Here is a 13,390-nt window from a genome sequence, read left to right on the forward strand (position 1 = left end):
TTAATTGTAAGTATACATTAGTTAGGTCAGAATTTTTCCTAATATTCTGACCTAACTAATGTAACCTCATTAGGAAATGTTTTTTAATTAGATATGAGGCCTAGAATCTGGGGAGGTTGTTTAAAAAGATATTTATAAGCTCTTCTATCCTGTGGGAACCACTACCAGGCAGCCTAGAAGGTTCCATCTAGCATCAAAGAGATCATTGATTAAAGTTCTCAAACCTTGGGTTTGAGTCTCCTGATAAAACAAGTTTGTTGACATGAATATGTGAGTGATAACAATCTCACTCACCCTGGTTTTGGACTCTCCTCCAAGAAAGAGGACTTCATTTAGAACAATATTTTGGAAAAGCTGAAATCTCAACAGGCTTTTTTTTGGAAAATTGTTTTCATATTTCCCCGAAATTGAGACTGTGAGCATAATGCCATGAGAAATCCATTTGTAAGTGAGCATTTTGTCTTTCTAATTACAGTTGCTTTGGAGGAAAGATCCAGATCTGAAGTGGAAGTCTTCTCGTAGCTCTCTTGTGCCTGAAATAGAATGTCTTTTTGTATCAGGGTCAAAAATATAGTCAGATCAGCATTTTAGGGTCTTTTTACCCCTAAGCAGCTGCTGACATGGAACACATGTTCCCGGGATTGTTATGTCTCTGTCTGTGTTGTTTCAGGCAAGAGTTTGGCTCAGATCAGTGTCCAGATCTGACCAGGGAAGTGTACCTCCAGGACATCCACTGTGTGGGCTCCCTCTGTAAGCTCTACTTTAGGGAGCTTCCCAACCCCCTCCTGACGTATGAGCTCTATGAGAAATTCACGGTAAGTGTTTGGATTTCCATTATGGTTACTGGGTGGGATGCATGCATGGGCCAAGGAGGATTTCAACACTAAAATAACAATAATAATACTCACCAGATGGATGACATTATCTTAGCGTGGTGATGGACATAGCATGGTATAGTGAGGGAAGTAGGGTAGTGGGACTGTTTGCTACAATTTTTTCTTTCTTACATTTTCAGAATCATGGGGGGGGGCAGGCTGGAGGGGGTTAATGGGGTGAAAAGGGGACATATGTAATACTTTCAGCACTAAAGAATTATTTTTAAAAATCAATAAGCATGTCCTCTGGTGAGGATTTTTTTTAAAATTTTTTCAGAATCATGTTTGTTTGTTTTAAGAGCTGGGTTAAATGATCTCCAGGTTTATTTAACCAAGTGTGTCTCATTGCTTAGGGCGGAAGCTAAGTACCAGAGAAGTGAAGTGATTGGCCCAAGGTCACACAGCAGGACAGGACCCTGAAACTAGATGCTATACGCACTGCTGGTTCATTTTTATCAGGCTATTCCTCCTGTGTTTCTTTGGGGGGTTGGGGAAAGAGGTAGGCGAATAAAAAAGGGAGAGAGAACAAACTGAGGTCAAGAGAGAGGTCAGAAAGCTGGGAAGAGAAAAGAATCTGAGAAGAGCAGCCAAGAGGAGTGCTGGACAGACTGGTGTGTTGAGTTGGTGAAGGATGGATGGGTAAGAGCAGAACACCTAACTAGCAGCTATACGGTCACCAAATAGGACACCCGTAGTAAAAGCAGAAAGGAGAATGAATGCTTAAAGGATGCCTATAGAGATAGCATTAAAAAAGGGCTTGAATATTTGCTGCAGGGGTGAAGGTGGAGAGTTGGGTTTAACCAAGGTGGAGCCAGCAAAAGAGGGGTGAGGGAGATGAGAGTGTATGCAAGCAAGTGATTGAAATAATTGACCATGGAATTTTGTCTGAATAAGAACAGAAATGAGAGCATAAAGCAGGTGTATAACAGTGAAAAAGTAGATCAACGAATTATCCATCCCAGTGAGGTCAAAAGACTGTTGGAGTGGGGTGTTCATAGGGGATGTTTGAAATAAAGGTTATGGAAGAGTTGTGATTATTGAAAGGAATCTCTCTTGTGGCTCTAGATGAATTTATTTTGAGCACATAAAAGGTTCTTCCATTTGAAATGATATAGAAATAAGTAAAAAACTTTTTAAAAATTGGGTTTGAGACATTTATATATAAGAATCTATAATAATAGAGGGAAACATTAATAATGGTAATTGGAAAAACTCGATATACAATTGTATATTAAGATGATTAAAAAGAAAGATGTTCAAAAGATTAACAACCACTTATTTCAATCATGGGATTATAGTTTTTCCTACTTCTTTAAAAATCATATCCACTAAAAATATATTATATACATATATATATATATTTTGTTAATCCTCACCCAAGGATATTTTTTCCATTAAGTTTTAGAGAAAGTGGAAAAGTGGGGGGAGGAGGGGAGAGCCTCTGGAAGAAGCACAGCACTGTTGACACCTAAAATTTTCAATTTGCTAAATTATTTGCCAGTTTGAATCAACCAAAAATATATCTTATTGTCATTGTAATTAGTATGTAGACTTTATTGTTTTCTACATAGTTTTAATCCTCTTATCAGCATAATAGTATCATCCTTGAATATGATAGAATATTATCATGTTAAAGAACTAAATGAATCTAACTTATTTTAACTAAATTTCATTCTATGATAGTTGAGGTTAGATAAGAATCCTGGTCTAGAAATTTCAGAAATAAAGTTTCTTCTTAGCTCTTGTTTGTCGGCTCAGAACAAAACCCATATTTATCTCTCCCTGCTTCTGTTCCCTGACATTGCTGATCATTCTGTTCTCCCACAGCAATAGGAAAATTCCAAAGTAATATTACTGTCAACAAATTTTAAGGAAATCTAATGTTATATTTAAACAGTTTATTGACTCTAAAAAATAATATAAGAATCTTTTGCCCTAGCTGGTTTGCAGTGGTTCTCAACCTTCTGGCCCTTTAAATAAGGTTCCTCATGTTGTGACCCAACCATAAAATTATTTTCGTTGCTACTTCATAACTGTCATGTTGCTACTGTTATGAATTGTAATGTAAATATCTGATACGCAGGATGGTCCTGACCAGTGATCAAACCCGCAACTTGGCGTAGTGGGATGACATTCTAACCAAGTGAGATACCTGGCCAGGGCCTGATTGGCATTTTCAAAGCAAAGCAAAATGTGGACTCGTTCACTTACTTACTTCATTCACCAAATGTACTGTGTGCACTATGAATGACAGGCACAGTTCTAGGTGCTGGGGATTTCAGCAAAACAGATAAGATCCTTGCTCTTGTGAAACTTACATTTTAATGAAGGAGATAGATGATAAGCAAGCATATTTCTATAAATGTTACCGGTTCAAGATCCATGTACCCAATGTTGCAAAAGACCAATATTCAAAATGTCAGTTGAGCTTGCTTGAGGGGATATGTTGAAGCCAGCGTGGCTATTGTGGTGTAGGTGGGAGGGAAATGATGGGAGACAGGGAATTTGCAGATGGGTCCGATCATGTAGGCATGCTTGCTTCCACGGTGTGACAAAGATGGATAAGCAAAACCATCTGGAAGGACACACAGTTGCCTCTGGAGACAGAAGTCTGCAATTGGAAGACTAACTTTCTTCTGTGTATTCCTTTGAATGCTTTGCATTTTCAAAATATGTGTTGTGAGTTACCTTTTTACTTAATTGCCTAAAATAATTTAAAATAAAAATTCTAATTTTTGAAGGAGTAATACAAAATAAAAGGCGAAGGCTGAGTTGCAGCTGGGGTGCAGTGGAAGGAAGGGCCACAGTGTGTCCACCCTGCTGACAGGGCGCCTGGGAGGCAAATAAGTTTGCAGCAACTGGACTGTTCCGGGAGAGAAACCGGGATCTAGAGAATTTCTGAATAGGATTGGGGTGTGATGGGGAGAGGCTGTGACTAATGAAATAAACGCCAATCCCAAATGGGGCCTACAGGCTTCAGGGAGTGAGCCCGCCCTGCCTCTTAGAGAACAAAGATGACTAACTGCTTCCTAAAATATTAAAGGAACTTTCCATGTGGTCTGTTAAATTCATCTACACCTTTATTCTCCAGATACATTTTTAGAAAGGGTGTGTGTGTGTGTGTGTGTGTGTGTGTGTGTGTGTGTGGTGCAAGCTTTGCCAAGCTCATCTCAGCTTTGCAGGGACAGGAAGAGAGGCCTCCCACGCCTCCCCCTTTGCAGGATAGAAGGTGGGAGAGTCCACACAGCTCCCTGGAGCTTCTCCCTCTTTGCTCCCTTAATGAGGCTTTCCCTTGGCAGCCAGGGTCCTGCCCACAAATCTGTTTTCTAAATGACCACTCCCGGGAGGGGAGCAGAGGCGTCTGGGTGCCTCTTCCTAGCCCCGCTCTGGTCCTCACCCTCTACATCCTGCATGTCTCAAAAAGTGAGGACCGAGGCAGAGATCATGCTTCGGGGGCTCTATTCTCAGGCTTGCAAACCCCCAGAAGCTTGGGACACCTGTGACTGGGACCCTCCCAACCCCACCTTTCTCCCCACTTCTGGTGAGGAAACAAAATATCAAGTTTGCCTTTAAAAACAGTAAGCTGCTGTATATGTATTTTACTTCAATTAAATAAAAAAGGCAAAAAACCCAAACAAACAAACAATAACCTTACTAGGTAAAGCCCTGGCATGGAGGGCAATGGCTTGTAGTCAGTCATTCAACAAGACTGAAGGGAAGGCCCATGTGCCAGGCATGGGACTCATCACTTCCCGGCACTTACAGAGCTTACGTCTAGCAAGGGAGACAGACAGTGCACAGTAAACCTAACAAATAAGCACCTTGTATAGTACATGTAAAGGTGTGAGTGCTGTGGGGGAAAATGGAGACAAGTGAGGGCGGTTGGGAGGGCCGACTGGGGCGGTCCCCTGGAGTTCTCCTTGGTTAGAACAGAACAGACCCAGCAAGTGTGGCCTCACTGGGGCCTGGCAAACAGAAGGTGCTCCATGTAGTTAATTTCCTTCCACTTTTCTGTGCCTGAAAAGTCTCATACCTGCGAGTTTGAACTTCACCCTTTATACACAGCAAGCAAATGACAGCCACAGGCTGAATAGAGGTGAACAATATAAGAAAACTACACCACAGTTAGGATCTTATTTTGGTGGTATTGCAGGGGGCAGCACTTACCAACCTAAAGAATATATATTATGGCCCTGGCTGGTTTGGCTCAGTGGATAGAGCGTTGGCCTGCGGACCGAAAGGTCCCGGGTTCGATTCCAGTCAAGGGCACATGCCTCTGTTGCAGGCTTCTCCCCAGCCTGGCCCTGGTTAGGGCCCATGCAGGAGGCAACCAATCAATGTGTTTCTCTCACATTCATATTCCTCTCTGTCTTTCCCTCTCTCTCTTACTCTCTCTCTGAAAATCAATAGAAAAATATCCTCAAAAAAAAAGAAAAGCAAAGAAAAATATCCTCAGGTGAGGATTAAACAAACAAACAAACAAACAAACTACTCAATTTAATAAGTGAATTCAGCAAAGTTAAAAAAAAGAATATATATCATATTCTTTTCATTATACAGGGGTGGGCAACAGTAGGTTTACAGTTGTGAGTATACAAAACACAGAGTTTAATCTTGTGTTATTATTTATTCTTGTGTTATATACTTTTCCATACAAACAACTGTAAACCTACTTTTGCCTACCCTGTATGTAAATATAAAGCAAGTTTCCAGCACTGGGAGGCAATACAAGGCTGTAAGTCCCATATGCCTAACAATGGACTTAGGCTAAAAAGGATTGACATGAGCTCAGGAACTCCTTTTAAATATATTTTTATTGATTTCAGAGAGGAAGGGAGAGGGGGGAGAGATAGAAACATCAATAATGAGAGAGAATAATGGGGATCGAGCCCGCAACCCGGGCATGTGCCCTTGACTGGAATTGAACCTGGGACTCTTCAATCCGCAGGCTGACGCTCTGTCCACTGAGCCAAACCAGCTAGGGCAGGAACTCCTTTTAAAGTGTACCTTGGTCTGGGTGGGGTTACATGGATGTATGCATATGGAAGAACTCATGGAGCTGTAGCTTCAGACTTGTACATTGTTATAGAGGTACATTATACCTCAGAATTAAAAGAAAGATGTGGTTGCTGTTGTCCTTGAACTTAGGTACTGCTCCCGTGCTGACAGTTCCTCAGAACTCAGCCTTGTACTGGGAAGGGGCCCTTCAGCCTGGGCACAGGCAGGGCAATGGCGTGTGGTCAGTCACTCAACAAGTCTGGAGGGAAGGCTTATGTGCCAGGCTGCAGGCTGCAGGGGGATCTGCCCAGGGACATCTGCATCGGGAGGAGCCGGGGACAAGGCTGCGATCACACTGCCTTCACTGACATCCCTGCCTTAAGCGCCCTGGGCTGGAGGTGGGCGGGGGAGGGGGCACCGCATACCCACACAGGAAACAACAAAGCAAGTCCTGGCAAGGCCGCTGGGTCTCAGGGGCAAAGCTCTTATCGGGCTGAGAAGGCACATCTTCCCTGCTTCCCAGCATCTACAACAGGCAGCTGCTGAGTAGTAGCAAGGTCATGGGATAGTCTCAGGCTGGATGGGAAGTGGCTGTTTGCACCCAAGAGGACAGCTGGCTGCGTAAACATGGAGCCACCCGTCCTCTCCGTCTCACCCTGTGTCCCTCTGTCTCCCAGAGATTCTTTATCTCTTTATCTCTCCCAGAGACTCTGCGACTCTTTCTGCCACACAAGACACAGTCAGGGTTCTACACCTTCTTTAGCAGATTCCTAACACCCGTCTGAGGGGCACGGAGGCCCGAAGGATCCACAGGTCTCCGTGGGTGCAGTGTTAGACACTTCACACCATGAACCCTCGGAGATTTCAGTTGTTTGTTTTTACTAGAAAAGCGTTCCCTTGGAAGGATGAGCTCTAGGCATGGTCGGAAGCTGCAGCACCAGAAGCCTAAATAAAACCGGCAGGCGCAGGGGCGTGGCCGCCCTCTCGGGCACTCACTGGTGCTTCGTGTTCTTCTCTGCAGGAGGCAGTGTCCCGTCGCCCAGAAGAAGGCCAGTTGGCCCGAATCCAAAATGTTGTCCAGCAGCTTCCCCCGTCCCATTATAGGTAAGAATCCCCGATGAAGGAAAGTCACAGCCCGTCAGTGTGGTGTAATACCGCAGGCGCATAAAAGGGAACAGATTCGGTGGACAGTGGCTTGCCTGGGGCTTTCCGAGTGGGGGAACAGGTCACTTTTCTCAGAGTGAGTTGGCGTCTGGCTGGGAACACTGATGGGAAGGGGTGGCCCATGTCCCAGTTACTTACAGAATACCCCTCAGAGTCCCACCCCGATTCGGATCACAGGAGGATAGCCTCACAGAGATATCCTAGGTTCTTACCCAGATTCATAGAGAAACCAAATCCACGGAAACCAAGGTGGTTTTAAAACAGGCTCTGGCATTTGGTTGACTGATCTCTCTATCTGAGCATCAACACCATCCCTGACATCACCCCATCCTTTCATTTCATTCTCACCAGTTAGCCCCTAATCTTACCGTCTTCCCCAGTGTTCCCTAAGCCTGCCCACCTGTTACACGAGGCCAGATTTTGATGTGGCATAAGGAAGAACTTTCTGGCAATAATAGGTGTTTTTCTTCCAAGACCGCTCCCCTTCCCCACCCTGGGCCAACATGCTGAGGGTTGAGAAAATTACTTCCACCAATCTTGATATTTTCCTGCTATTCCTTCAAAAGTCACGAGATAGAAATATTTATTTAGTCTCTTAAATCCAAACTTGGAATTACCTCCAGGCTTCACACGGGCCCTAGAGTTTCTTACTTTGTAAAAATAAATAAAATGAACCATTACAGGACCTTGGAATACCTGATTCGACACCTGGCCCACATCGCCTCCTTCAGCAGCAAGACCAACATGCACGCCAGGAACCTGGCCCTGGTGTGGGCGCCAAACCTCCTCAGGTAACCACCGCACCCTCGCCTTCTTCCCACCCCAGTGGGCTCAAAGCAGCCCACTGATCAAAATAAAGACTGGATTCTTCGAAATTGAAGCCCCTTGAAGACACACCTGTAGCTAAGTGGTATTTTGTAGCACCGGTGGATTAAATGTGATTTTAAAAGCCCAAGTTCTTTGCCTGCTAACCTGGAAACTCTGGGTTCCAGAGGCATTTTTTTGGCTACCACCAGAATGTGACTAAAGTTATGGGTCTGTATGTTATAATTTCTTAAAAGGACCTGTCTTGTCTCTGTGGCTCATTGGCTTTTATTGGTTGTGGTGGGGTCACAGCTGGCTATCACCTGAACCAACTGCTTGATATGACTTCATAAATGATGAGCTGCCCCACAGAACAATTGGGTGGGGGTGGAAGGAGATCTGATTTTTTTTTAAAGCAATTCCTGTATAGTCGCTAAAATAGTGTTATAGTCCTGCAATGTCTATAATTCCTGGTAATTGTTTTAAATTTGTTCAGTGTGTTGGGCTTCACAGCCTTTGGACAGTCCCTTTAATTGGTCTTAATAGTTAAAATATTATACAGATTAACAAAGTGTATACATTGAAGAGATGGGGCTTGTACAAAAGGCCCACTGGCTCCCCCTTACTGCTCTAGGGCTGACTCACTGAGCTGAATGTGTTTCTTCCTCGATTTAGGTCCAAGGAAATCGAAGCCACTGGTTGCAATGGAGATGCAGCCTTCCTCGCTGTCCGGGTCCAGCAGGTGGTGATTGAGTTCATATTGAATCATGTGGATCAAATCTTTAACAATGGTGCACCTGGGTCTCTGGAGAACGAAGGTAACGGCTCCTCCTGGCATACACCCCACCACCCCATCCTTCCTTGCCTTAGTCACAGGGCCCAAGAATAAGTTAGGGTGGCTTCGGTCTTAGCTCTGAGTGTTGGCACTGTATATGTGCTGATGTGTGTGTGTGTGTGTGTGTGTGTGTGTGTGTGTGTGTGTGTGTCAGTGTCTTGGGATCATGCATGTATACATCTGTATGTGTGCAGCAAAGATGTGATGTGTTTGCAGGTGGCTGTAGCAGGTTTCTGATCAGCTGCATATTTGGACTATCCTGTGAGTGTAGCATGGTGAACCATAATAATGTTCTATTGGTTTTAATAAGATCTCAAACTGTTTATTATCTAGAGGCACTGGCAGCTTTCCCCTCTTTAACTATTAGATTCATCTTTACTTTCAGTATGATATATTTCAGAAGACCCTTATGCCTTCATCTTGAAATCTTGAGTGAATGAGTTAAGAGGCAGCATGTTCAGACTCACATGCATATTCAGAATGCATTTACTTCTCAAGCATTTCTTGAGTGCGTAGTTTGTTCTGCCTTCTACCAGGTACTATGCATACAAAAATTAGTGTGTGTTCGTAGGCATGTGTATGCAGAGACTAGTTAGCGTACACTGTAGCCATATTGGTGAGAAAGATAGCTATTTCAGGTTGGGCATTATGGGATGCAAAATATTATATTTCAGTCCTATCACTCTTTTAATGGCACAGTGAACCCTGGAAATGAATTGGATAACGTTGTATGAACTCATGTGAGCCCGGTTTTTTAAAAAACAGAAATCCAGTTGACCAAGAAGCCTGGGAGAAGATGGCGGTTGAGTAGGTGGAAGTTACACTCACCGCCTCCCAGGCCCAAACTGGAATTGCAACTAAACTATAGAACAATCAACCTGAGTGACTAGCTGAACAGAAGTCTTATAACCAAGGATTTACAGAAGTCACATTGAGATTGGTAGGAAGGGCGGCGACACAAAAAGGGCTTTCCCCACACATACGTGCAGTGGCTGAGAATCCGGAGGGATACCTTACCTGCAAACGTTCCTCCTGAGGAACATGGGGGCCTTAACCCCGCACTGGGCTCCCAGCCCAGAGCAACAGAGCCGGGAAGAGGTGCCTACATAACATCTGACTGTAAAAATCAGTGGGGATTCGGTCCACCTGGGAGAGGTGGAAGTCTGCTAGAGACCTAGGTGCCCAGCTCACAAAATCTTATTTGCAGCTATTCACTCAGGGCTCCAGCAGAAGGAGGACAGCTCAGAGTGGACTAGAGCCATGGTCGGCAAACTGCAGCTCGCCAGCCACATGTGACTCTTTGGCCCCTTGAGTGTGGCTCTTCCTAAGCCTTAGGAGTACCCTTCTTAAGTTAATAACAATGTACCTACCTACATAGTTTAAGTTTAAAAAATTTGGCTCTCAAAAGAAATTTCAGTTGTTGTACTGTTGATATTTGGCTCTGTTGACTAATGACTTTGCTGACCACTGAACTAGAGTCTTTTGAGGACAGACTGGGTTGTATGGTTCTGGGCAGAGAGCTGAAGGGACAGCCGCCAGCGTCCCTTGCTGAGTCCCTCTCCTGTACCACCCATAGACACCGTCTTTCCTGAGTTGAGCACTCCCCTCTAAATTGCTGATTTCTCAACTGAAATATTTCAGGCCAGAAGGATTGGCATGAAATATTTAATGTGATGAAAAGCAAAGACCTACAACCAAGACTACTCTACCCAGCAATGCTATCATTTAAAATAGAAGGCAATGCCCTAGCTGGTTTGGCTCAGTGGATGGAGTGTCGGCTTGTGGACTGAAGGGTTCTGGGTTCCATTCCAGTCAAGGGCACATGCTCAGGTTGTGGGCTTGATCCCCAGTGTGGGGCGTGCAGGAGGCACCCGATCAATGATTGTCTCTCATCATTGATGTTCCTATCTCTCTCTCCCTCTCCCTCCTCCAATAAAAATATATATAAACAAAATAAAATAAAAGGCAAAATAAAGAGCTTCCCAGCCAAAGAAAAGCTAAAGGAGTTCATTACCACCAAACCAGTATTACAAGAAATGTAAAAGAGTTTTCTTAAGAAGAAGAAAGAAAAATAGGGGAAACAGTTATAAAGAATAAAATGGCAATAAATGTATACCTAGCAATAATCACTTTAAATATAAATGGCTTAAATGTTCCAATCAAAAGACATAGGGTAGCTGAATGGATAAGAAAACAAGGCACATACATATGTTGTCTACGAGAGACCCACCTCAGGATTAAAGATACACACAGACTAAAAGGAAAGGAATGGAAAAAGATACTTCATGCAAATGAAAATGAAAAAAAAAAGCTGGGGTAGCAATACTTATATATGACAAAATAGACTTTAAAACAAAGGCTATAGTAAGAGACAAAGGACACTACATAATGAAAAAAGGACCAATCCAACAATAGTAATATAACCCTTGTAAATATTTATACACCCAACATAGGAGCACCTAAACATATAAAGCAAATACAGTCATAGTAAGGGATTTTAACAGCCCATTGACATCAGTGGATAGATCTTCCAGACAAAAAATCAACAAGGAAACAGCAGCCTTAAATGACACACTAGACCACATCTGTTGCAGGTTCAACTCCACCCGTCAGGGTGCAGAAGGCAAACAATCGATGTGTCTTTTGCACATCAGTGTTTCTCTCTCTGTCTCTGTCTCTCTCTCTCTCTCTCTCTCTCTCTCTCTCTCTCTCCTCTTTTCTCTCTCTCTCCCTTACTGCCTCCCTTCCACTCTCTCTAAAAATCAATGAAAAAATATCCTCATGAGAGGATTAACAACAACAATTTAAAAAATGGTGGTACATATTTACAATGGAATGTTACTTAGTCATAAAAAAAGAATGAAATTTTACCATTTGCAACAGCATAGATAGACCCACAAGGTATTATGCTCAGTGAAATAAATCAGTCAGAGAAAGACAAATACCATATGATTTCACTGATATGTGGAACCTAAAGAATAAAATAAGCCAACAAACAAAATTGAAACAGACCCATAGACAGCAAACGGGTTACCAGAGGGGTAGGATTTGAGGAACTGTGTGAAAGAGGTGAAGGGATTAAGAAGTACAAATTGGTAGTTACAAAATAGTCTCAGAGATGTAAATAAAACATAGGGAATATGTCAACAGTATTGTGATAACTATGTATGGTGCCAGTTGGGATACTGGAAATATCTAGGGAAATACTATGTAAAGTACATATATGTTTGTAGCTACTGAGATGTACACCTAAAACCAATACAAAATAAAATTAGGGGGAAAATCTCTCTCTTTTTTTAAGAAACCTGATAACTACCAATTTTGTGAGAGTGGTTTTCCTACAATAGTGTCCATCAATACCATCCAGAGGCTTGTTGAAGCACAATTTACTGGGCCTCACCCCCCAGTTTCTGATTCAGCATGTCTGGAGTGCTGTTTAGAATTTGCATTTCTACCAGGTTTCTAGGTGATGCTGCTGCTAGTGGTCAGGGTCCACGCTTGGAGAGCCAATGGTGTATGAGAACCATATTATAAATCATTTGTTAGCTGATCGAAGCGTTCTTTTCCAGTTTAGCTAGTATCTTTGGAAAAAACAAGTAAAATCATGAGAATAATCTATTGCAATTATCATCAAATTTTGACTCCTGATATAATTGTTTCCACCTCACCCTGTCTTCTATGTGGTTTACAATCTCTCTTTTAAAATTTGTTTTTATTGAGATAAAATTCATATACCATAAAATTCACCATTTTATCATTTTAGTGTAAAATTCAGTGGTTTTTTACTGTATGTATTTAGAGAATTATGTAACCATCACCACTATCTGATTCCAGAACATTTTCATCACTCTAAAAAAATCTCATACTCAATAAGTAGTCATTCCATACTTTCTCTCCTCCCAGATCCTAATCTACTTTCTATGGTTTACCTCTTCTGGACATTTCATATAAATGGAATTATATAAAACATGGTCTTTTGTGGTTGACTTCTTTCACTTACATGTTCTCAAGCTTTATATCAGTATTTCATTTCTTTTTATGGTAGAGTAATATTCTATTGTATGAATATACCAGATTTTGTTTAGCCATTCATCAGTTTATGGACATTTGCGTTGTTTCAACTTTTTTTTGTTTTTATGAGCAATGCTGCTATGAACATTCATGCACAAAATTTTGTGTGAATGTATGTTTTCAATTCTCTTGGTTATATATGGAGGAGCAGCTGATATTTCTTTTATCTTTATTTTAATTTCCCCATTATAGATGTATTATTTATTGTAAGCTATATAAATCCTTTGTGAAAGTCAATGAGAAGTAATATGCATTCATTCATTCATCCTTTTGAGTCAACCGATAATTTACTGTGGACTTATTCTATGCCAAGAACTATTGCCAGCACTCCATGTACATCATCTCATTGACTTATCACAACAACCATCATAAAGTTGTTATCAACTTTATTTTATATGTGAAGGACCAGAGAAGCAGGAAAGCTTAGTAATTCTCCAAAACCACCTGGGTAGTAATTGGTGGGACAGAACATTGAACCTACGATCTGCCAGCCATGCTCTTTTCTTAACTCTGTGCTGCCTCTGTGAGGAAAAATTGGGAAAATAGATGAATAAACCTCTGTATTTTATTTATTATTAATGCCTAAGGGCAATGTTCTTCCAAACAGCAAATCCATGACTGTTAGTGTTAAGGCTGTTCCTAA

The 13,390-nt window shown here is 42.2% G+C and overlaps 1 protein-coding gene across 1 annotated transcript in view; it reads left to right on the top strand.

Moving 5' to 3' along the window:
• ARHGAP31 (Rho GTPase activating protein 31) overlaps window positions 1–13,390 on the top strand; it is a gene marked incomplete at its 5' end in the record, with an annotated part of 95,778 nt that overhangs the window by 59,369 nt on the left and 23,019 nt on the right. Inside the window, 4 exons of the mRNA XM_006090959.2 lie at window positions 671–815; window positions 6,895–6,977; window positions 7,721–7,828; window positions 8,517–8,659. Of these exons, the coding sequence (XP_006091021.1) occupies window positions 671–815; window positions 6,895–6,977; window positions 7,721–7,828; window positions 8,517–8,659 (479 nt within the window). The remainder of the gene's footprint in view (window positions 1–670; window positions 816–6,894; window positions 6,978–7,720; window positions 7,829–8,516; window positions 8,660–13,390) is intronic.

This window comes from Myotis lucifugus, unplaced genomic scaffold (genome assembly GCF_000147115.1).
Source record: "Myotis lucifugus unplaced genomic scaffold, Myoluc2.0 scaffold_84, whole genome shotgun sequence".
Taxonomy (NCBI): domain Eukaryota; kingdom Metazoa; phylum Chordata; class Mammalia; order Chiroptera; family Vespertilionidae; genus Myotis; species Myotis lucifugus.